Source organism: Parus major, chromosome 11, assembly GCF_001522545.3.
Source record: "Parus major isolate Abel chromosome 11, Parus_major1.1, whole genome shotgun sequence".
NCBI lineage: Eukaryota > Metazoa > Chordata > Aves > Passeriformes > Paridae > Parus > Parus major.
Window position 1 is genome coordinate 15,563,359 of NC_031780.1, and position 24,265 is coordinate 15,587,623.

The 24,265-nt window shown below is 39.3% G+C and overlaps 1 protein-coding gene across 3 annotated transcripts; it reads left to right on the forward strand.

Annotated features, from left to right (window-relative positions):
- Positions 1–286: 286 nt before the first annotated feature.
- Positions 287–20,576, forward strand: ZNF507 (zinc finger protein 507). 3 transcript variants are annotated; one of them, XM_015640163.2, is made up of 7 exons: positions 287–375; positions 3,005–5,136; positions 6,250–6,352; positions 10,772–10,886; positions 13,146–13,250; positions 16,298–16,432; positions 16,560–20,576. In XM_015640163.2, the coding sequence occupies exons 2-7, from the start codon at positions 3,010–3,012 to the stop codon at positions 16,921–16,923; spliced, it is 2,949 nt and encodes a 982-aa protein (XP_015495649.1). In that variant the 5' UTR covers positions 287–375; positions 3,005–3,009; the 3' UTR covers positions 16,924–20,576. The 3 variants fall into 3 exon arrangements, with proteins under 3 accessions (XP_015495649.1, XP_015495651.1, XP_015495650.1); XM_015640164.3 differs by lacking the exon at positions 287–375 and adding an exon at positions 869–1,275; XM_015640165.2 differs by lacking the exon at positions 13,146–13,250.
- Positions 20,577–24,265: the final 3,689 nt, after the last annotated feature.

Genomic DNA, 24,265 nt, shown 5'->3' on the forward strand with positions numbered 1-24,265 from the left:
GGCCCCGGCCATGGGAACACTGAGGGGCTGACAAAGGCCGGGTGCCATCAGCAGAGCGGCTGCGGCCGTCAGACTGAGCAGGGACACGCCATTGCCCCGCTGGCTCTGTGCCGTGTCACCCGGCACTGGCACACACGGCCACGGGCACACTCACCCACACTCACGGGCACACTCACGGGCACACTCACTGACATTCACTCACACTCACTCACACTCACACTCTCTCTCCTGTCCGTGCCCCCGGCCCTCCCGGTCTCCATGGCAACGGGAGGCGGTGCTGACGCGGCGGCAGCGCCCCCAGCCGGTCACCTGACCCGGGCCCGCGTGTCACGTGACACGGGCTCCATCGTCGCCATCTTGAAGCGGTGGCCGGAGGTGAGGATAACCGGGCTTTTTCTCCGTTATTCCCGGCACACAGCCGGGCGGGACGGCCCTGGGGCAGCGGGCAGCAGCAGCGGCGCCGGGCGGGTAGCGGCGGGTGGGCGGGTGCCAGGCAGAGCTATAGGAGCGGCGGCAGGCCGGCCCCGGGAGGACGCGCCGCAGCCCATGTGCGGAGCCGCGGGCGGCAGCGGCTCCCGGCGGAGCCTTCCCGGGCCCGGGGCTGCCTCCATTCCCTCCCTTCTCCCTTTCCCTCCTCACCGCCTCGCCATCCCGGCGGGCCAGCTCGTCGCCGCTCTCGGCTGCAGCGGCGCCGCTGCCCCGCGGCCGGAGCGCTGCCGGGGCCGCGCCGGCGGCACCTGCGGGCGCGGAGCGGAGCGGCGCGGGGGCTCGGGCCATCCCGCGGGAGGGTGTCCGGCCCGGGAGCTGCCCTGCCCTCGGGAGCCGCGATACCGTCACACCGCCCTGTGAGAGCCGGGTTGTGCCAAGCGTGGCTGGCTTTCCCTGCCCTGCGGGCGTGCCGCCCTGCCTCGCCGCGCTGCTCCGGCGGGTGTTGGTCGCGGCTGGAATGGGCGGCTCGGAGGCGTTTTCCTCGCGTCCTTTGGCGTCGCCACACGCTGCACTGTAATTACTGTGGAGGTCGCTCGGACAGCGCTCTCGAGCACGTGTAACCCTTGGGGATGGTCCTGTGCAGGCACAGGAGCAGGACTCGATGGTCCTTGTGGGTGCCTTCCAACTTACTCTGTGATAATTTGTGTACAGTTCCTACCACCCCTCTAAAAATCAAAGTTTTCAACAGTGAACATTAAACTCGAAGCAAAGAGTGACATAACGCATCTATACCATAGTTATGTAGCGGCGATCAGCTCCAAGCATCCCAAATCAATACAGCTGAAGGTAATCCCTCTGTTTGCCTTTTGACATAGCAACAGTATGTGGCAGCATGTTTATTTTATCATCTTTTGTCAAGGATTTTTCCTCTTAGTTTTTATGCTGCTTTCAGGTAAGGAAAACATTTGCCTCTTTAGTATTACTTACAAAGTCTTAAAAGTACCAAGGGTAATTTAAGGTAGCACCAATTTTCCCCATCTTCAGATTGAAAATATTTCAAGTGGTCATTACTCCTTTGAGTGTTTCATTAAATCTGCTTGCAGGGGAAAAAGCAGGTTTGTTCACTTTTCATTGTGGTTTAGAAACAAGTTACAGACAGTATGAAATGAACACCAAAGTGTTTTTATATAACCAAAATAGGGTGGCTTTCAAACAATAGTTTTCAACTTGAAATATTTAACATGAGGTGCAGATGATAGTAAAAAATTAACATTGCTTATATTGATAGCTCTGAGGATAATGTGAATTGTAACCTGAATGGCAGATGAAGGTAATTTGAGTGGAAATTTAGTGTGAAAGAGGCACCATAGACCCTGCTCTTATGTGTATTTGCATTGTAATGCTGTACACTAAATCCATAAGTAGAAGTGAGCGGATTTTGTGGATTTTTAGGACCAGTTCTGGAAATTCTTTTTTGGTCTCTATCTTTCTTGCAAAAAAAAGTTTAAAAATCCACATGAATTAACTTGGCCTAATTTTTCAAGGATGACTAGTAAATATCCGTTATCTCTTTAGTTTCTCAGTTTTATAAATAGTATATAAAAACTTGGCATAAAATATATGCGTGTATATGTAGTGGTACTTGAATAGGTTATTTCTAGATATTTTTTAAGAAGTAAATTTATCTGTAAAACCAGCTCCTTCACCCCCTACCCCACAGCTCTGCTCACATCACAAGGTATATTTTCGTGTAAACTTTTGTATACTCGCTTCTAATTTGACCTCCAGCACTATCACATTATTGCCTGTGGTTTATGGTTTCATATTTTTAAAGGAGGGGTAATTGGAAATAGTGACTGCCTGTAGCTTTCCCTCAAAACAGAAAATAATTGCTCTTTATAACTTTAGTACCCCTTGATTTTCCCTACAATTAAGAAATTGTAGAAACAGGTGCAGTCAGTAAGTTTATTAGAAAACAACATTTATAATGAGAAGTATGATTTGACATTTGAATGGTCTTTAAAATAGTCATAGTGAAATGACTAATGCAAATTAATGCCAGAATTACTTTCTTCTAACATTTCAGGGAAAAAAAGCTGCTTATTTTTGTAAATTACATTGTTGGAAATTGTCATCTGCTTTAGAAGCATCAATGCATCAAAGTACATTAGGAATATATTTTCATATCATACCGTGCTTTTAAACATCAATATGCCAGTTACTGTTAATTGATATTTTCATGTTTAGCATTCAAATGTGTAGTGCTTGTAAAGAAAAAGAGAATAGCTGTAACACTGTTCTTCAGCTTACACTTGAAAAATATTTGTCTTGCCCTTGTACAGCTTGGAGGCTCTCATGGAATTATTCCCTCCAGTTGTATTGAATAGCATCCACAGTATCCACTAAATATCCCCAGTATCTTTGGCTGTTTCCATAGCCATTCTGAAAATTTTTATTAAGTTAGTGGAATTGGGATTCTGTGTTTGGTAGAGAGAGAAATGTAAATAGTACTGGGCTGTATTTTCATTATTGTGCAGGTATAAATCCTTGGTTTTTATAACCCCTATTCTCCTAGATATTATGGAAGAAGGAAGCAGCATTGCAGTATTGATGCCAAATATTGGGGAGCAGGAGGCTGTGCTGATTTCTGAAACAGTCATTGGTCCAACACTGCAGAGCAGTGAAGAACAGAGAAAATGTAAAACTGACCCCCTGATCCACGTTATCCAGAAGCTGAGCAAAATAGTTGAAAGTGAGAAGTCACAAAGATGCCTTTTAATAGGGAAGAAACGTTCCCATGCCGATGCATCTGCACAGTCCTTGGACGCGGAAGAGCTTTGTGAAATCCCAGCTAAAGCTATCGAGCTCTCGGTGATTGCTACTAAAAAGACTGAAGAGTTACAAACAGATTATTTTGTGACTGAATGTCTTCCACAAAGCAAAAAAAAGGTGACGTGCTACCAGTGTGGTCTCTGTAAGTTTTTATCGCCTTCGCTCTTAACTCTACAAGAACATATAAAACAACATGGGCAGAAAAATGAAGTGATATTAATGTGCTCAGAATGTCATTTTGCCTCCAAAAGCCAAGAAGAACTTGAATCCCACTTCCAAAATCACCACGAAAATGGTGGTAAAAACAGCATCCAGACAAAAGTGCAGCAGTGTGTCAATGTCACAAGTTCATTTCTGCAAGGGCCAGTGGAAGGAAGTGTCAAATCAGGGACTGATCAGACAGGAAATCTGGAATGTAAGGATACAACTCAGTCTGCTCCTGTGCCTGAAATGGGTAGGAGGAAATGGTACACCTACGAGCAGTATGGCATGTACAGGTGTTTAATTTGCAGGTACACCTGTGGTCAGCAGAGGATGTTGAAAACACACGCTTGGAAACACGCCGGGGAGGTTGATTGCTCCTACCCCATATTTGAGGAAGAAAATGAAACCACCAGCTTGTCAGAGACTGTTGTAACTCACCCACCTCATAGTGTGGATACTGTTGTCCTTTCTTTGGAAAACAGTGAACTTGATATCCATAGCGAGCCTTCTCTTCAACTTCAGATTTGCAATTCTGAGCAACTGTCGTGTAAATCACCCGTAGGGTCAAGTGTGAAAGAGGAAGAGATATTAAGTGAGTCCGTGGTGCATTCTCCTACTACAGAGGTTGTAGAGGAGACTGTATCAGATACAGAACCAGACAATTTGATAACTGACAGCCTGCTGTCATCAGCACAGAAAATCATCAGTTGTAGTCCAAATAAGAAGGGTCACGTTAATGTCATAGTAGAGCGTTTGCCAGGTGCTGAAGAAAGTGTTTTACAAAAGCCATTCTTAATGAACACTGACATTGAAACAGAAAAAAAATTGATCTCAGAGGAGTCCTCTGTTACCTGTGAAGAACCTGATGAAGTTTATCATTCAGATGCAATTCAAGAAGTAATAATAGAATGGAATAACACCGAGAAGAAAGATAACGAATTAAGTGCTAATAAAAATGTAACAGCTGATGAAAATGTGCCTCCTGCACGAAGGAGGACAAATTCAGAGTCTTTGAGACTGCACTCCTTAGCAGCAGAAGCTCTTGTTACGATGCCAATTAGAGCTGCAGAATTGACACCGTCCAGCCTCAGGGCTCTCACTGGAGAAGATGCTGTGGATGCAGGTGCAGGACAGGGAGGAGCTGATGGCCCATGCATGGCTCATTCTAAAGTGGTGTCCTCACTTAAGGATCCTTCAGAGGACCTCAGTGGCTTAAACCAAAGTGAATGTGCAATAGTTGAGATAAAGAAAGAAAGACCGGAATTGTCCGAAACACCAATTAAAATGGGCATCAGTATGTCACTGCTCACTGTCATTGAAAAGCTGAAGGAGAGGACAGACCAGAATGCTTCTGACGATGACATCCTGAAAGAATTACAGGACAACGCCCAGTGCCAAACTGCCGGCGCCGCCGCCGTGGCTGGGAGTAACCTGGTGGAGTTCATCCCCAGCGCCGAGCGGCCGTACCGCTGCCGCCTGTGCCACTACAGCAGCGGCAACAAGGGCTACATCAAGCAGCACCTGCGGGTGCACCGCCAGCGCCAGCCCTACCAGTGCCCCATCTGCGAGCACATCGCCGGCGACAGCAAGGGCCTGGAGAGCCACATGATCAACCACTGCAAAGCTCGCATGTACCAGTGCAAGCAGTGCGAGGAGTCCTTCCACTACAAGGTAAAGCTCCTCCCCGTGCCTGCCTAGAATCGCTAAATAACCTATTTTGCTGCTTTTTTTAATAACTGGTGATCCCTCTTTCTAACTTAATTCAGTCTGATATCCTGGCTTCCTTGTAATTACCATTAGGGATTATTGCCAGCAGCACGTGCTGAATATCCAGTTCAACTGTAATTATTCTGCTTTACCCACTGAAATAACCTTGCTTCCTCGCAGAACTTCTTTCCTGAGAATTGTCTTACAGATATAATAATATTGTGTTGTTTGTCTGCCCACACATAGCAACTGCAGGAAGAAATGGAAACATCAAAGAACTTAATAGCTGAAATTTTAAAAGAATTCTCAAACATGCCTTCCTGTTGTGAGTGTGGCAGTTGGGGGTAACATGAGACAGATAGAAGCAGAATATTTTTTCTTTTTTCCACTGTTGTGTTGGATGTTCTGTAGAACTTAGATTTGAAAGATTACATAGCAGAGCAGAATAATACACTCCGCCATTTTCCTAATTGCTATTTTAAGCATTAGTGAGCGACTTCCTATGTACTCAACTCAGTACTCAGTAATGTAGAACAGATTGCATCGGTACCCAGCTGTATAGCTGAACCTCTTAGAGGCAATGCTCATGCAAATCTTCCCATATTTACTGTCATGTAGTCCCAGTTTGAAGAAATAGACAGGTAGGGTAGCAAAAGGCTCTCTCTTCTCTCCTCCCTAAGCAAGTAGAAACAGGACTGGTATAATCTGAAGTCTAAGAAAACTGAGTTAATTTTCACACAGGCCTCTAATCTAATACTGCTTCTGGAATACAATAATTTTGGAGGAAGAACTGTGGCCACTTGTCTGTGGGAATGGGGAAAAAGAAAATCTGATTTCTAAACAAACACAAATCATAGAATCCTCTGAGTCACTCTCATCAGACAATGTTACTAATTCATATTTACTTGTTTTGTTTGTAGTGAAATTACCTAAGGGATAATCTGTATATGTGTTAACATACATTTCCATATCAGTTGACATTAAAGCTTGAGTAACAATGTCACAGATGATTGCAATATTCCAGTGATCACTGCATGTTTGTAGTGTATATTTAAACCTTAGGAACTGTTTTTTCAGAGCCAGCTGCGAAATCATGAAAGAGAACAACACAGTCTTCCAGATCTCTTCACTACAGCTACAGCTAACAAACTAATCGTTTCCAACGAAGATGAAAGAGAAGGTACTGTTTATATTTACACTTGAAATTACAAAAAGTCACTCATAACATTACTTGTTTATTTGTGTAACTGGTTTTAAGATCTCTTGTGCTGAAATGTTTTCATGCTTGTTCATAACCTTAAATGTGTGTTCTTTCCAGAAGGCAAAATTTACCATAGTTAGTCTTGAGGTGGCATTTATTGGTAGGTGATATATTTTTAGCCCCAGTAATTAAACCCTGCATTTCTTCTTGTGAAAAACAACTGATATGCAATATTAGTCTGGATTTTTAAGATGAAAATCATTTTTTTTTTCCCCCTTCCTTCAGCAGCTACGGTATTTTCCAAATGACCTAAACAAAAGAAAGCCTTTTTTTGAAAGTCACCATGGTAATGTAGTTTGCTGTCAGTATATGCATACAATGCCATCCCTTCTGAGTTTAGAAATTTCTGTTTAATTATGGTAATGTCCACAATGAGTCATTTATTTTAGCCCTAGCGAGGCAAATGTAAGGCATTCTAAATATGCAACCTGTATCTATAGTAGTTGCCAGGGTAACAGTAGGTATGCATTTTCATGGAGACATAGAATGGTTTGGGCTGGAAGGGACTTAAAAGCTCCTCTCTTTCCAAGCCCTGCCACAGGCAGGGAGAGCTCCCACTAGACCAGGTTGCTTAGAGCCTTGTGTTTGTTTAACTGTGGATCTGCTTCTAATTTAATAGTGTTTGTTTGGAAAACATAAACAGCAACAAAAGAACAAAACAAAAACAAAACAAACAAACCCTTGATGCATAAAGGTAATCAAATAAGGGGAAAAATAACCGAATTCTGAGGTTTAGGAGAAAATGTGTGTCCTGGAGAGCCACTGTGTATCACTGCAGTGTGAATGCATCCTCTTTTCTGGTGAGTTACAGCTACTGAAAATATTTACAGCATTTTTATTTTGAAGGCAACACTATAATTATTAGCATTTTGCAATTTTGGAGCATTATGGATAAATACTAGTAATTAGATGGTCTCTGAACAAATGTGAGCTGAAGTATTTCCATTTTGTACACAAAGCTCTTTTCTGTCCTAACTGTGCTCTCTCGTTTGTTTAGACAGCAAAATGTGCACTCTAATAGCACTTAGGTTGCAGTGGAAATTTCTGGGTTCTACTCTTTCCTCTACAGCTGCTCAGTGAGTGCAAAAGTTGTTAAAATGGATGCAATTTCTTGTGAAAAAGGGCACTGACCAGCATGGGCCAGGGTGGATGGGCAATGATTTGCCCAAAACAGCTTGGTACATACCAGAACAGAATGAGTTCCCAACTTCGGCTTCTGCACTCTTAGCTCACACTGGCTCCTTTTCTGGCTTTCAGTATGCAAGTTAAAAGTTAATTATCAGCCTTAGGTAGAATGACCCTTCCCAGCTCCTTTTTGCTCTCATCAATGCAGAAGGCATTTAAATTCAGGTAACTGATCTGTAGTGCTCAGTACATCCCCAGGACCTAAGCCTGAGAGAGCCCTTCAAAGCCAGGCAAGGTCTGCTGGGAGTGGGAATGTTTCCTATTGCATGGTGGGGGTTTCTGCAGAAGAGATAGCATAAATGTTTTAATGGAAGTGATAGGAAATAAAACATTGTTGGTTTAGCAAGTTAACAAATATCTACAACCACAGCTTGGACTATTGCTTCAGACAGTGTTTTGTTTGCTGTAAACCAGTGTTGCTAAAGATGTCGTGATACAGGAATAACCACCTTGCAATGCCTGAAACATGTCAGGTTTGGAGAAACACTACTGTTTGAGCTCAAGTCCTGGTAATGTGAAAATCAGTAGTCCTATTTGCTTTTGAAATTAGTATGTTTAATGAGGTTGTTTTACAGTTTACATCCTGATCTTGTAATATCCCCTTCCATGAAAAGGAAGTCCCTGTTCAAGAAACCTGCCTGCTTTCAATTAATTTATAGATGCTTTTATAAATATTTTTTCTCATTATTATCTTATATCTGTTCCAGCCATGCACTTTAATTGATTGTTTACCCCACATGAAATTTAGTAATGTGGCTTGAATGAAAACAGTTCTCCTTTTAAACTTTTATTAACTCATACTGTGCAATGCTTAAATTATTTCAGAACCAATTTATAATCAAATTGCAGCACCACTGCAGTACAGCAATCTCTTGTCAAACAGATGTCATCCCTATAAAACAACACAAAACAAAGAAGTTTATGGCATAGCATCTGTTTATGTGAAAGATGCCTGAGCTGGAACAGTTTCATTTCTTGTTTATGAAATAGTTAGTCCTAAAAGTCTCTTTATTCATCATGGTTCTGCAATAAATTAAAAGGAGCATTATGACACTGGATATGATCAGATTGTAAATGTCTAATAATGAAGGAATAGGGTAATAAGTAGCATTACAGGAGCACCTGTTACTGCTGCTGCAACAAAGATCTGTCATTTCCATATTCACTTATAGGAGACCTGATATTTTCCATCCAGAAAGCAAAACAGGCCCCAGACCCACAAGAAATAAGCCAGTGGGAGGGGGTGAGGGACACAAGTGCTATTTTGCAACAGCAAGAGATTATATGATGTATTATAATTTATGTGCATTTTATGGAAGGAATAAATATAAAGTGGTGATTGGTATAAATAATTGCTCCTAAGTGTGTGCTGCTGGGTGTGAGCCTCTTAAAACTATTCTGTAGCTAGTATGTTTGCATAATGCTTTAAAAATCTCATTAGATACTGTTGGTTTTAAACTGCCTGCCCACTGAAATACCAAATTCATAACAGAAAATAGATTTGGAATCAGTTTATTCTAAAGCTGCAGAACTTAAGATGGAGAACCCCTTGAAGCAGAGTACAGCCCCTGCTCTCCCATGGATCTGCAGCCCAGTGGGTGTCCTTGATCCACTTAACCTCTCCTACATGAATGTTTTAGAAACATAAAAGAATAATGCAGAAATATAAATTCCAAAGTCTTCAAGTAAATAATTAGGATTGTTTTGATAATTTTTATATTAAAGGAAAAACAAAACTATACTCTATGAGCATTTTGTAGGAAAAATTCCAATCCATTTTGCTTTAAGGTTGACTTGCAAAGAGTGCTTGTTGTATAATACTTCCATATTATTTCTTATAAGAATGCTAAAGAGTGAGCACTGTGTCATGTTTTAAAATGAAATATAGGGAATGTATTTTTGGTTATCTTGGTACACACAATATTCCAATTTTATTTCACTGTCTTTGCATTCAGACTGCTATTTTATTTTACATTATATACTATATATTCTTCACAATAACCATCTGGGGTTATCAGCCTTTCCTAGTTACTTTGCATCTTGAACCAAAAGTGCTAAATTTTGGAGTGAAAGTTTAATTAGTTGTAAATTTCACTTACTGTTGAACTTAGCTATGTGACTGTATCAATCAGAATAATACATCTAGAACCCTTTTTGGCATAATTCAGTGCCTGCCTGTGGAAAAAGAAATGTCTCCTTAAAAGAGGTTTGCCATCATGACTTTTAATTGTTTTGATAATAAGAAAATTCAGCCTAAAAAAAGAGCGCATGAGGTACAGTGTGATAGGCTGGAGTGGGAAAATTGCCTGCATGAAAAATGCCATTCCTCCTCCCAAATGTTAATATCTTAACCCAAATCAATCCCATTATTCAGTAAGGAAATAGGGACAGGGCTGTTAAAGTGTACACACTTCTATCTCAAAAATATTCCAACTTGCACTTGTGGGCACACATTTTCCTGTGTTTAAGGAGTCATTAGCCTTTGTCTCTGCAACCATTAATTTTTCAAGACTCTTTTGAATTCTGGAAGGAAAAAATTACTTTTGTTATAATTGCTTTTTAGTAATTTGGATAAGTTCCAGATTATTTATTAAGACATCTGGTCAATATCTATTTTTTTTTCTCCTCTCATATCTTTCCAAATGTGTGAGTGTATGGTGGATGATAAAGAGGATTTAGGAGCTTTGGGATGTCTTTTGTTTTTCTTTCCTATATGTTTGCCAGTTTGAAATTCATCCATTCTCAATCCCTGTCTTTTCCTTTGATTTGATGCATTCTGCAAAGCAGTGAAACTGCTGGGTTCAGCAGTCCCACATTTTACCACCTTTTGCTGCAACACAGGATTTTACCCAGCTGGAGGGAGAAAGGAAGTGTCCACATAGAGAAAAAGAATGTGTTTTCCAAAAATTTTAATAATTCCTGTAAATGGCAGGGCAAATGCAGAACAGTATGGTAAAATAAACCATATCTTTATTACCTCTGTCTGTTGCCTGTTTAATACTTTAAAAGTTTTAAATATTTATCAACATTGAAAACTATTACTTTAAAATGTTAATTTATGTTTCATAATTCAGATGTGATGAAATTATAATCTGATAATTTCCTTACAATGCTGATTGCAGCTCTCTAAAAGAAAGGATTTTGTTTCAATAGGAAACAAGTCTTCAGTGCAGAAGCTGTTCAGGTGTGATGTCTGTGACTACACAAGCACAACCTACGTCGGTGTCCGGAATCACCGCCGGATTCATAACTCGGATAAGCCATACAGGTGAGTGCCTGGGCCTGCCTAACCCTGGCAGGGTCACTGAACTGCTCATGCACTTGGGAAAGCTGGTGGTAAAGAACTGCAATTACATTATTTTACTGCAAATTGCTGAAGGAGCCACACTTGCTGGCTGACTCAAACTATGTAATTAAGATTTGCTAATTTTTCCAGAATGCATCTTTTGCTGTGGCAGTCTGCTGCTTGTTTTCAGTTTGAAGCATTCATATGTGGACAGGAAGATAATTCTGTTATAATACTGGACTTTGGCCAACAGCAATAATATATTTCTCAAAACCTTTGCACACCTGACTTCATTTTGGATTTGCTTTATTGCAAAATGTTCTACGTTGTCATATTATTGCTTTATACATCAGCTGCTACAGAGGGGGGAAAAATTCTGCCCTTGTCACCAAGTGCCTCATCTTTTTCACTGGCTTCTAACAGTAGTAACATACTCACTTAGGATCATATTTTATAAGTTTTCTACAAGGGTATCATATGGATTTATACAGGAACTTGGGTATCTAAAATAACTAAAATATGTAATACTACAGAGCTGAGGTCCCCAGCAAAAAAATAAATCCTGCGTTTTCCTATTGGTTGCTGCATAAATTCCCCCAAATTCAATCTGTGCTCATTCAGTGTGGATCTCTGTCCCTCTCTAGTGGCTAGAAAATAGATCTGAGTCAGTAGATTTTTTGAGCTGGTCTTTAATGTAAACTTCTACCTTTAATGTAAATTCTGGAAACTCAACACCTTGAAATGCTGAGCTAAGCCAGGGACTTTCTCTTTTGGATAAACAAATGCTGAAGACATGTTGTATTTTGATTTGTGCATTATAATATCCCATAACACCGGCAAAAATTCACAAGATGTTTACTCAGAGAGCAAGTGTGGAATACAAATAGATTGTTTTCTCCTCAGAACCTTCACTATTACCATTATTTATTACTTAGTGAGGTTGGAGCAGCAGCTACTGTAGAGTCTTGTACGTGGTAGTTTTCAAATTGGTGTTAGCAGCCTGTTTTGATTTAGGAACCCTTGGAAATTTTCCACTGGTGATAGAGACTGCTGCATACTAAATACAAACCGACCCATCTGCCTTGCTTCTCTTATTATTTTTTTATAAACTCCTTCGACAAATCTGAAAACCTGGCAGGATACTTAAGCCTGAAAACCATAATGATCCAGTATTTATGGTATTTCTTCTTCTGAAACATGAATTCCTCAAACCTTCCATAGTATCAAACAGCAACTTACTATATTGCTGCCATTTTGAGAGCTGTAAACATATTTTATAATTTGTTTGACAAAACTTGCTGGAAACCAAGCTGTAGGGCCTTAAATGATATGTTTTTGTAGATTTGATATGTTCTGGGTTTTAATACTGCACAATTAAATCCTTTCAAAAATATAGTGAGTATTCTCAGGCTGAGTATCCCTCAGTCTCAAACTGTTTCACACTCTGTAAACCAGACTTCATAACTGGATATTTTACCATTAAAAAAAACAAAAAAGAAACACCTAAAGTTCAAACAAATGCACAAGAGTTTTAGCTGAGCTTGATGGTTTCTGTTTTAATATGGTAGATACAGGAAAGCTGTGTGGTAGTATATTGACATTTATGAATAACAAGGAGTTTGTGTAATACTTTGGGATCTAAATCCATGGATTTAGACTGCTTTATGTATTGGTTTTATACAAAAATATTGTGACAGAAGTAAACAAAAATAAAAATTTGAATGACATGATGTGACATGTTTAGGGCACTTAAATCTGAATATGTTAATCTTGTCACTGACTTATTTTTCAGCAATAAAGGTTTGGAACTTGGTGTTTTATTACTGGTTTGGCTTTTACAATGTCACGAGAACATTGCTGGTGCATTAAGTAGAGCACATTTTGTCCCCTGCAGCTCTTAGGGGGTCACATTGTGCCTTTGGGAAGGCTGCACCAAGCCACCTGCATCCTCACTTCCCTTGCACTTAGTGATGCTTACCCACATCGGGAGAGGGGCACGAGAGAGATTTCAGGAACAATCTGTTTGCCTAGTGATGCTTGCTGAAAGGTGGAGGCTTTTTTGGGCTGCAGAAGATTCTCAGTGCCCAACAGCAGGTTAACATCATAACTTGGAGTTCTGGAAATATTGTTAGTCCTCAGCTGTAGTCTTTCTAGGTACCATTGCATTCTCATAGCTGTTGGGGTTTGGAACAGTGTCAGCAGTGAATTGTCAGATTAGTTCACTTGTTGTTGTCTCTTCAGATGTCGCGTGTGTGACTTCGCCACCACAAATATGAATAGCTTGAAGTGCCACATGAGGCGGCACCCCCAGGAGCATCAGGCAGTGCAGCTCTTGGAACAGTACAAGTATGTAACGGGGCTCATGTGGCAAAAAGCTCTGGCAGCGGGGGTTTTGTTACCTTCAAGCGGTGTTTAGATTCTCTCACCTTCCCTCCTAGAGTCATTCTGTGTTCCAGAGGGTTGTTTGGGGGTTTTTTTGATGGATTTGCCATGGCATTCCCAGGCAATGCTTCTGCTGGCTGATTGAATGTGTCCATGACTTCCCTCTGGGACAGAGTTCAGCTTTTGCTTTCCTGAATATAGTGGTTGCACACAAACTGCCTATTGCAAGTAGTTTCTGGGCTGTGTTAATTACCTAAGCATGCCTGGAATTGTTTAGAAGATTGTATGAGCCAAAACCATGCCATGGCGCTTCTACCATTTAACATTATAGACAGGTAAATTCCAGCATCCAGGAACATTCCCTGGCTTTGTTTAATATCCCAGTGTAGGCACAGACTTTGCATGTACATGTCAGTAGGAATCCAGGTTGGCATCACCTAGTTAAGATTCAGTATGAATAGTCATTAAGTGATGAGTGTCTCTTATGGTCTGTCCATAGATATAGGTTGTTTCTCATACAGATATATGAGAAAGTTGGCACAAATATGTGTAATTATATCTACTACTAATTTGCAACGAAAAATAGAAATTGGGATGGAAAAGGAAAGAAAATGAGGAATATTTTGAATATTTCTTAGAGGAAGATTTTGAAGTCAATATGAAGAATCTAAATAAAGCACACTCACATAGAGGTTTCTTCTCAAGAAAAGCTGCTTCTATAACTTAAAAGTACTTCCACTGCGTTTTTCCCCAAAATGTTCCTAGAAGCATTAAGTTCTATTTGCTCAGCTGTCATACTTCCCACAGTATTACTGAGTGCTCTTGGTATTACCACAGATTACTGGAAAACTCCACACTTTGGTCCCTGGTCCCCAAGGAATTAGTCTATCCAAAGCTGTAAGATAATTGTTTCTTCAGTATATCAATGTAGAATATACCTGAGCAGTGAAGTTTAATAATTCAGCACAAATCAAAAAGTAGGGCAGTTCATACTATGGAATTGTAAGACTTCTGCTACTGAACCCGGTGATAAAGAATTTTGTTTCTCTGAGAAATTGTTGCATATAATGTAAGTCTATGATCATTAAGTGCAGTGCAGCACGCTAAAAGCTATTGGGAGTTTCTGTGTATGCTTTGAACTGTATGCCAAAATAGTTGATGGTATTTGACTCAAAAGATACTGTTCTCAGCAAAGTAAATTTTATTAGTAAATCACCTGAGTAAATTAATGAGCTTCAAAAAAATGAGAGTATTTAAAAGGGGCTAAAAATAAGCACTGGGCTGTGACTTCATAGATTGTGTTCCCAAACCACTGACCAAGCAGTGTTAGTGGCTCAGAAAACCATACGGATGGTGAGACTAGTGCGTACATTAAATGAAATTATTGGTTGAACTTTGTGCTTTACAAAGAAATTATGGCCTAATTTTATCTATAAATGAACTACAAGGTCTGCCTTTTATCTAATGACATATTTTCTAACAGCCTTATAAGACATATTAAGATTCCAAATCTAAGAATACATTCACCTATCTTTGAAGGCACGTATTTTCTTTGTAAGCCTCTAAATGAGAAGGAAAAGAGACAAATAGGACCCCACATTGCAAATCAGTAAAGTGAACTAGAAGGACACACCTGTTGTTCCCCAGCAGGACAAAATTACCTTGCTACATAAGCAAGGTCATGTACTGTGCTTTCACCTAACCTGGGGGATTTTTGCTGCTCTCTGCAATCTTCTGCTGAGCAGAAATAGTTTCCTATGTATGATTATTTTCAGGGCATTTTTGGACTATACCCTCCTGTTATTAAGAAAAGTCATAAAACCTTACTGAATTGTAGTGTATAATATGGTTTTATGTAGGCATTCGTGTGTTTCCAGGTTACATTTCTGAAAAGGTCTTAAAGATTTACAAAAACTGATTTGTACTGTGGTAATTTTAACAGACTCATTACAGTAACACGTGGGAATGCAGAGATGCATTCCTAGTTATAATTTATTAGCACAAGGTCACCTTCAATTGATTCTGATCTTTTCCATGGGATTTGGAGAACTGAAGCCTTCCAAAGTGGAAGGCAGCTGAGCAGAATAGCTTTTTTATCCAAAAGACAAATAGACATCCTGCTCTGAAGTGATGTCATGCAGTACCACTCATTTCCTTCATGTTGAGGTGACTAATTTATCATCTTAAAAAAACACATTAAAAAACCCTCCTCTGATGTGTGTTCCTGCATGAAAAGGGTTATACAGCATTTGATCAGTCTTGGGTTATTTCTGTCCATAAATATACACTGCATCTCCCTGTAAATAGGATTTATTCTTCAGGGTTTTGTTCTTTACTGCATAGGATGGTGTTTTACAGGGAAATAGAAAATTTTGTCTTGTGGTCCCAGAGCTGGTGGAAAATTCTGTGGAAAAAATGATCACCTGTCTGAATCCTGATCTGTGAATATATTCAGAATCTGATGCTCAGCAACCTGTTGATCATGCTTGAGGCGCTGGATGGGACTATGTGATCTCAAGAGGTCCCTTCCAACTTCAACAACTCTGTGCTCCTTAATAAACTAATACCTGCTATACCGGGAAAGACTTCATTAGTTCAATTGACATAATTAGTGCTAATTACACAGTTCCTGCTTGGTTCAGAGCAATGGCAGAGAGAGCTCTACCTCCCTGCCAGATGCCATGTTTCTGCACTCAGCAGAAATACTGCATTTCTGCAATGTTTAAACAGTTTTATCAGGCCAGACAGATAAGATTTCAGTTCAATTGTTTAGGAAATAAAAAAAAAATAGATTAAAAAGTTCTCAGACCCTAAAAAAGCAGTCTTACATTTCAGGATGAAACTTTGCAAACTAATATAACCCAGTTATGAAACTGAAAAGGGGGATTAAGAAGAAGGTCCACTCTGGATCTCTGTGCTTATTCATCCTTTTGGAAGAACTAAACCATTACTAGACTAATAAAATTTAACTTTTAATTGTTTCTCTTTTTCCTTCTCCATTTTTCCCCCAGATGTTCTCTCTGTGGATATGTATGTAGCCATCCTCCATCCCTGAAGTCCCACATGTGGAAACATGCAAGTGACCAAAATTATAACTATGAGCAAGTGAACAAGGCTATTAATGATGCAATTTCACAAAGCAGTAGGTATGTCTGATTTACTGTCAAGCCCTATTATCTTTCAAATACCCCACCCTGACTGAAAATAAAGTTCTTAGCAAAAAGCAATAGCTATGTATTTTAATATTTGTTTTGTTTTTTATTACTATTTCAGGTTTCAAGGACAGCTCACTGACAAAACCTTATTAGATGGCACAGATGAAAGTGCAGTACCTATACTAGGAAGTTCAGACAACTTGGTGTCTTTTACAGAGCCAATTAACCAGACTACAAATGAAATTTCAGGTTCTGATGAAAATGAAAAACCTACCTTGATGAATACCTCATGCAGTTTAGAAAAGAACTCTACTCTACCCCATCTTGGCACAGAATACTGTGTTCTTCTCTTCTGCTGCTGCATTTGTGGTTTTGAGTCTACCAACAAAGAAAATCTGCTGGATCATATGAAAGAACATGAGGGTGAAATCATAAACATCATTCTAAACAAGGACCACAGCACGGCTCAGAATACAAACTAGGTGAAGCAGTAAGTTAAGAGAGGATTTCCTAGAGTGAATATTTTCTTTCTTTGTTATTTTTTGCCTGAGAAACTTGCTAAAGAGAAGAATTGCAAGCAAAACTTGATTTCCCATCCTGAGTTCTTGTTTCAGTAGGAGTACAGTGTTTTAACCAGGGACCGATGAATCATTTAAGAGATAAATATAAGGTGTGGAGAATAGAATGATCATTTTAACTTGTTACTTCTTTATATGGTGCCAAGAATGTAGGATTGTTGATTTTTTTCTTTTCCTGTCAGGTACTAGTCAGTAATAATGGATTAGCACAGTACTTTAAAACCCAAAGGTGTGAAAGCTTTGAATCACTTGAAAAGCTTTTTTCTTCCTCCCTCTTTGTTGTTTTCCAAGTAATTCAGCAAAGAAGGTTTTTACCCTCTTTTTTGAAAGGTGATCTGGCAACAGATTAGATAAAACTGTTACAGTATGATCTGGTCAACCCCCCTGGCTGGCTTCTGGAAGGTGGGAGAGCGGAGGTGCGCCAGGACATGGTGCGCCAGGACATGTATGTGTTGTATTCACACGCAGGAGTTCCATTTTTCAGTCTATTTTTAAGGCTTTACAAACTCCCAAGTCATTTTACAGCAGACTGCCATCCTTTCCATTGATTTAGAGCAGCAGGAGGTGAAGGGCCTAGAAGCATTTTGTTAATAACTATTTGTTTGATTGGATCCTAATTACAAAACTTCTATCTTTTCAACTCACAGTGTGTAACAGATTATTTTTTTATAACAATAACCTGTTGTTTCTTCATGGTTTTCTTAACACATTCAGGTGAATTATTTAAAAAAAGAGAAGCTTATAATGTTACTTTCCATTTGTGGTGATTACTTTGCAGTATGGATGAGCAATGATTTTGAAGAGAACAAGATATTAACAGTAATTGCCACAAAGTGATGTAGATTAAATCTATGTAGATTCCAAAAGATGTAGGTGAGCACAAATTGGGATTTTCAGAGACGCCTACTTTCTTTGGCAATCTTTGAAATGCCACTGGCTGGCCAAATTTCCCACTTGTCTGTCAGAGCTGTAACTGTAGAAATAATGAGCTGAAAGATAATCTTCCTGTAGAAAATCATATTTAAAAAAAGAAATGGCAAACTGTCTTAAACCAAAACTCTATCCAGTCACTTACTGAATAAATTTACTACAGGCTGTAATACAGATTGATAAAGGGAATTAGAGATTACTTTGTTGTCTAAGAAACACATAGAAATCTCATCCTTTTAAAAATTTCAGCTTCTAAAATTACAGTGTGGGGGGGGTTTTCTGTTTGTTGCTTTTACAGTTACAGCAGTTGGCAGTAGAAGATACTCACCTGTATATCAGTGTGGAATATTATTATACTGGCTCATTACCTGGAAACTTTGTTGAGGTTATCAAGTTGGCCACTTAATTCCTTGAAAGATTCATTAAGTGTAGTATCACTTCCAAAGAAGCCCTTTGGCACCCGGATTTAAACTTCCTAGTTCAGGCATGTATTCCTGCTTTTAATGAATGGCAGCTGAACAACAGCTTGCCTAGTGCTGACACGGGCATGTGGTGACCTGATTTTTAGTAGCTCAATACTTGCAAAGTTCCTTACTCTTAGGAAAACAGGGGTTTCTGGTTCCTTTATTTACACCCTTCTGGCAGCAGAAATCAGCTGCAGCTGTAAATGTGAGAGGCTGGCACATGGAGTGTCTGTATTGTGCTAGCACTGCCTAGAAGTGGCAACCAGGAGAAGAAAACAGTAACAGAAGTCACAGCTTCGCAAAGCAGCACAAAATGTAGAGGCCAGGGTAAAAGCACTATGACTTGAAATATATTTGATATTTGTTTTCAAGAGATTTCCTCAATTTCACTTCTTCTTTTGGGTTAAATAGGTATTATTTTGTTTATAAATTAGATAGCAGAAAGTACACGTTTGACTTGAAGAATCAGTCAGGAGATAAGGTCAAAGCATTTTTGTGCTGAATTTTTGAGATACTTTAAATACGTATGTTACAGTTAATAGTTATTTTTCATATTCCTACAGATGGATTTTACATTTGAAAAACTATTTATTTACATAATCCCAAATTCCAGTGGAGATAATGAACTTTTAATGGGATATCCATATTGTCTTACTGACACTGCTATTTTACCTTCAGTATAGAATTAATGTGAAAATACTACATCATCTGGAATGTATCTCAACTTTCACACTCAGAAATCCTATTTGTTGGAAAAATTAAAGGACATTGAGATCCCTAGTAATGCTAAACTACCAGTCAGTATTCACAGAAATAATATTTACCACACTGTTACTTTTGTGTAATTATGTTGAAGTTGCTCAGCTAATGAAAGATAAAGAAGGAAAAACTTGCATTCACAAGCTAAGAAGGAGATGGCACTGAACCAAAATTTCAAAAGCCAATAACCTTGAATTATAATGAAGAGCTCTGGTGTGTGTGGAAGCCACACTTGCAGCGTTCTGTGCAGTGCACCAGGAATCAGTGTCACAGGATTCCTAAGCAGGATGTGTGTCTGTTCACAGTTGTTCTTTGCCATCTCGTTGCTTTGTTCTTTTTGACCATGTGTTCCTGTAAAACAGAAAGCTACTTGCCTCTAGAAACCATTATCAGTCCTGACAAATGCCAACAAAGAATTCTTTCCCATATGCACAGAGATTTACTTTTTTTAGCTGTCTCCATGCTGCTTGCAATTAGTTACCTACTCATAATTCCCAGGGACTTGTCAGAAGTCCTGCATGTGAAATAATTATAGATTTAGTTTTTCTGAAAGCAAATTGTTTCTCAGGTTATCTGCTTTTGAAAGTGTATGGCTGGCTTGGTTGCATGTTTTGTAAGGGGTTTTAAGCACATTTCAAAGTCACTAACACTGCAAATTTCCCCTTTAAGCTTTTAAACTATTTCTGTCTCTTCAGTCACAGCACTACCAGGTAATCAGCTATTCACACGCTGTTTGTTTAAATTAGATTTTATTCTGTGATACAAACTGTAACTTGCAGCTTTGTTTGCAATGCCTGTACTTCCACTAAAGAGCAAACTTCATTCATACTTGGCTGTACTGAAAAATGGGTGCATATTTCATCTTCCCGATTAATGCTTGACCTGGAAAAATAGAGTGGGATTCAGTCGGAGTTATTGTATTTTCCTTTCATAAGCACTTATTTAATCATTTGAAGCAATGTACAGTTGGTGCTCAAAGTAACATTTGTTAAGATATATTTAATAGAAATTTACATTTGCATTTGATATTCATGGACATGGGTACATGTATTTTTTTAAGAAAAGGTATTGTAACACTATGGCACTGCTTTTATAGCCAAAGTATAAAGAAATTTAGAAAACTGACATGTAAAGACTGCAGTTAATTCTGATACTGTATCTTATCAAATAGGATGAGTTTTGTTTTATAAAGTTATCCAGCACATTAAGCTGCATGCCTTAAGCTCTCTCTAGGATTGTGTTCCTGATAGGCAACTCTTTGGAAGGATGAAGCAAAGTCTGTAGTACTACTTTAACTACCTTCTGGAATACTGTACAATGGTAGAATAATTTATTTTGCTTTACAGGAGTTTGTCACGTATTGACTTTAATATTGTATTTTGGTAATAAACTTTTTTTGTTAAATGCTTTAGTCACTTTTCTTTTGCCTCTATGAAATATGAATATGGAAAATTCAAACACTCGACCAGTGTTTAGAGAAAAGGAAATCTGTTTGAGTCAAAAGTATTTGAAATACTCTACTGCCATTTCTTACTCTTGCATGAAAGTATTAGTATTAGTTGTTATAACTAGTTTAAATACTGCTAATACAAGGTTTTTTAAGAAATATGAAACTATTAAGTCAAAATATTTGTAAGCCTGCATGCAGCTAGGGTGGCACCATGCTGAAGGAAAGAACTGCAAATTCAAAATTCATAATGAAACTAGAAGGAATTTTTTCCTTAATTTAAGTAAGAGTGAAAACCTTAACTTTTTTTCAGGTGATTGGCTTTTGTTTTTCCATCACATAAGCTAAAAGATATCTTGGAACCTATTTTTAAATATACAGCACATTTCTTGGCCTTGCTGGAGCTTTTCTTCCCATCTTTATCAAGATAAAATAAAGTCAGTTGGTGTTGCTGGGGAAAAAAGAGAGAGTATGGCCAGGATACCCACTGCTGGTATCAGCATGGTTTACATTACATAAACAAGCAATCTTTTGCAATTTTCTTGTTGTTATTATTAGGGCCCTGGGCCAAATATGTTGAAATAAAAGCTGGAACCACAAATGGGTTTAGATGCAACACTACAGAATGCTGTGTCATGCAGTTTTTTTGTATTTTCTCAAATGCAAAAGTTGGGAAAAAAGCTCTTAGGATGTGGCATCCAGGTATTATCCTGTTTACTGGGCTACAACACCTTCCTCCCTTCAGCTGAATAAAGCACAAGAGCCTCACCAGAAGTTTCTTCCCCCCATAAATAACCTGGTCATGTGTGATCACAAATAGGAGCAGGCACAGGGCTGGCTGGGATAGAGCAGCAGTGAGGGGATTTGGGAGAAAAGGAGCCAGAGCCACACAGCAGTGGGATTCAAACACTCTGTGCTCCATCTTTGGCAAGTGTTTATGGTTGGAATTGCTGCAGAAAGCTGGTGCACCACAGTGAGATTTTGTTTTGCATCCCTTCAAGGTATGCTCGGAGAGGAGCTGTCACACGGAACCACTCAGGAAGGGAGACACCATTAGAACTGGCCTAAGATTAGCTAGGTAATGAAATTCATGACTGGTAAAACCAAGGGGGTTTTTTTGCCCAAAAGCAAAAACTTCAGGACCCTGAAAAGCTTTAAAAGGTGAGAAAAGTGAGAACCCAGAAATCTGGCATGTTTGCCACCTACCACAAGGCTGCTGAACAGCAACTCAAAACATTGAAGGTTTAGACTCTAAAATTTACTGGGGCAGAACTTGAGTCCTCTTGCTTTTCTAGCTCTTGGTAGCTCTTTCTACAGTACTGCATGGGACAATCCAAGAGAAAAGGCAAATAAACTGAATTTAAAGTTTCTTCCAACCATTTCCTGTTTGTAGTGGTTTGTTGACGTCTGGCATTTGCTGGATTATGGGTAACTTGCTACTAACATATGAACACTCTGCTACTTTGATCTAGTTGGAACAGAATGAGCAAACAGAATAGTGTTAAATATCCTTTTGTTATTTTGGCAAGTAAGAAGCTAGCATTGCAACAGTATTCTAACATTACAGTAATGATATAATCATCAGTATTACTGATTGCAAGCTACAGTTTGGTGACTGTTAATTTACATTTTATAATACAATTTTCAGATATTAATATCCATCTGGAAGCTCTTTAGTTCTTCTGCATTCTCATAACTTGAAACATTAAATTTTTATCAACAGACATGTTGCCTAAATAATAAATTGTTTCAGTGAGAATAAATAATAACTCCATCTTTTTCCTAGTGCTGTATTTAAGCACTTATTGCAACAGGAAATGACTTGTTAAAATAAAAAGAATTGAGGAGAAATGCATATTCTATTTCCCCTACTATCTAATCTTTTGCTATTTGAAATTTGAACAGTAAGTGTTAGTATTTCAGAAGGAAGGTGATTGCTGAGTATTTAGATACATTATCTGTGTAAGGCTGTGCAGCACTTTTATATTACAGAAACTTTTTAGTTCTAATGACACTATTCTGCAGTGTAGGTTGTGTTAGTATTTCAGGAATGCCACTGAGATTTGTACTGCTGGTCCTGTGCAATCATTCCCCACAAAATGGAAAACTTTAGCTGAGCATGGTGACTTATCACATACAAATCCATTACATCCACGCACAGGGTCATAAAACACAGGAGAATTAACACAACTGCCTTCTCAGGGATTTCTAAAGCTCTTCACTGATTGTGTTTTCTAAACCATTTCTGTAACTGCGTGTTCTTGTAGAATTTACTTTGCATTGGCCTCTTTACAAGTAGTGGGTAAGTAGAACTTTTATTCCAGGAAATACCTTCCCCAGCATCCCCTTTCTTAGAAATATAAGTACATTATCTGCTTTACACAAAAACCTACAGGCACTCAAGGTGTTTATCTACACTGGAAAATTTCTTGTATGTATACAATATGTTCATTTCAACAAACACATGACATCTATGATGCAGCAGTGGTAAAAGTACGGTAAATTTAATACCCATGATAAGGCCCATATTTATTTATTTTTTCTTATTTAAAGCATTCCCCACAAATGTATGACCTGCCTTATTGCTCAAAAAAAACAAAACCAAAAGAAATATGGCTGTAAATTTACTTACAGTAGAAATGTTTAACTGTTTGGAGGGCTTGATCAGAGGAAGTAAGATAATTCTGTTGGTTCTATAAAAATACTTATAAAATAAACATGCAGAGTAGATACTGAAAAATTTCCTAATTTCTAGTGTCAATGGCTTCGAAGTTCAGAATGACCAGGATGATTACTACTTAATTTTCTTGGTGTCTCTGAGCATGCTTTCTATGAATTTCATGGCTCTTCCTGCTCAAAATAGTAAGTTTTTCAATGACCCAAGGTTGTGGGATGAGAGGGAAAAAAAAAAAAAAAAGTAAAAGAATTGCTGTACTATCAAATTGTGATGGAGAATCTAAATATTGTCCCGAAGAACTCTCTTCCCAACAATTCCACAGAATTTGTATGGATTATTGGAAAATCAGCCTCCTGTGATAGGACCTGGAGTTGGTTTGTTGGTTATGGCTTCATGGGGCATGGTTTTTTCTACAATTACTAAAGATAGTGCAAATAAAACTTACAATAAAGACTTATCGCAGGTGTGGGTTGTACCCATTAAGCAGAACAAAGTCTGGTATTGCCGTTATCTTCCAGCTACAAAAGGTCTTTTCCCCCTTTAAACGTTTATGGTGCAGTTAAGCAAGAAATACAATGGAGCTTATAAGGCGTAGAGCAGAACACAGCTCTAATTTAAATTGTAAAATCACACATATATGGTACTATGTCAGGGCGTGAGGGGGTGAGAAATACATTAAAATACATTAAAAAAAAAACAAAAAAAACACTACAAACAAATTCAAGGGCATTATTTTAGCAAAGCATCGTCCCCGCCGGCTGCAGCCCGGCGGGACAGCGGGACCCTCAGCCACGCTCCCGGGTCCCAGAGCCGCTTTCCCACCGAGGGCTGTTCGGCTCCGAGCGCCCGCTGTGTCTCGCCGGGCCGGATTTCCGCCGCACGCCCGCCCCGGGGCGTTCAACCCAGCGATGGAGAGGCAGCCGGGGCGGGGGGGCCGGGCCTGTGACGGGCGGCTGTGCCCGCCCCGGC

Coding starts and splice junctions, on each gene's coding strand:
- ZNF507 (XM_015640163.2), top strand. CDS start 3,010: ATGGAAGAAGGAAGCAGCATTGCAGTATTGATGCCAAATATTGGGGAG. Junction 5,137..6,249: donor AGGAGTCCTTCCACTACAAG/GTAAAGCTCCTC, acceptor CTGTTTTTTCAG/AGCCAGCTGCGAAATCATGA. Junction 10,887..13,145: donor AACTCGGATAAGCCATACAG/GTGAGTGCCTGG, acceptor TTGTCTCTTCAG/ATGTCGCGTGTGTGACTTCG.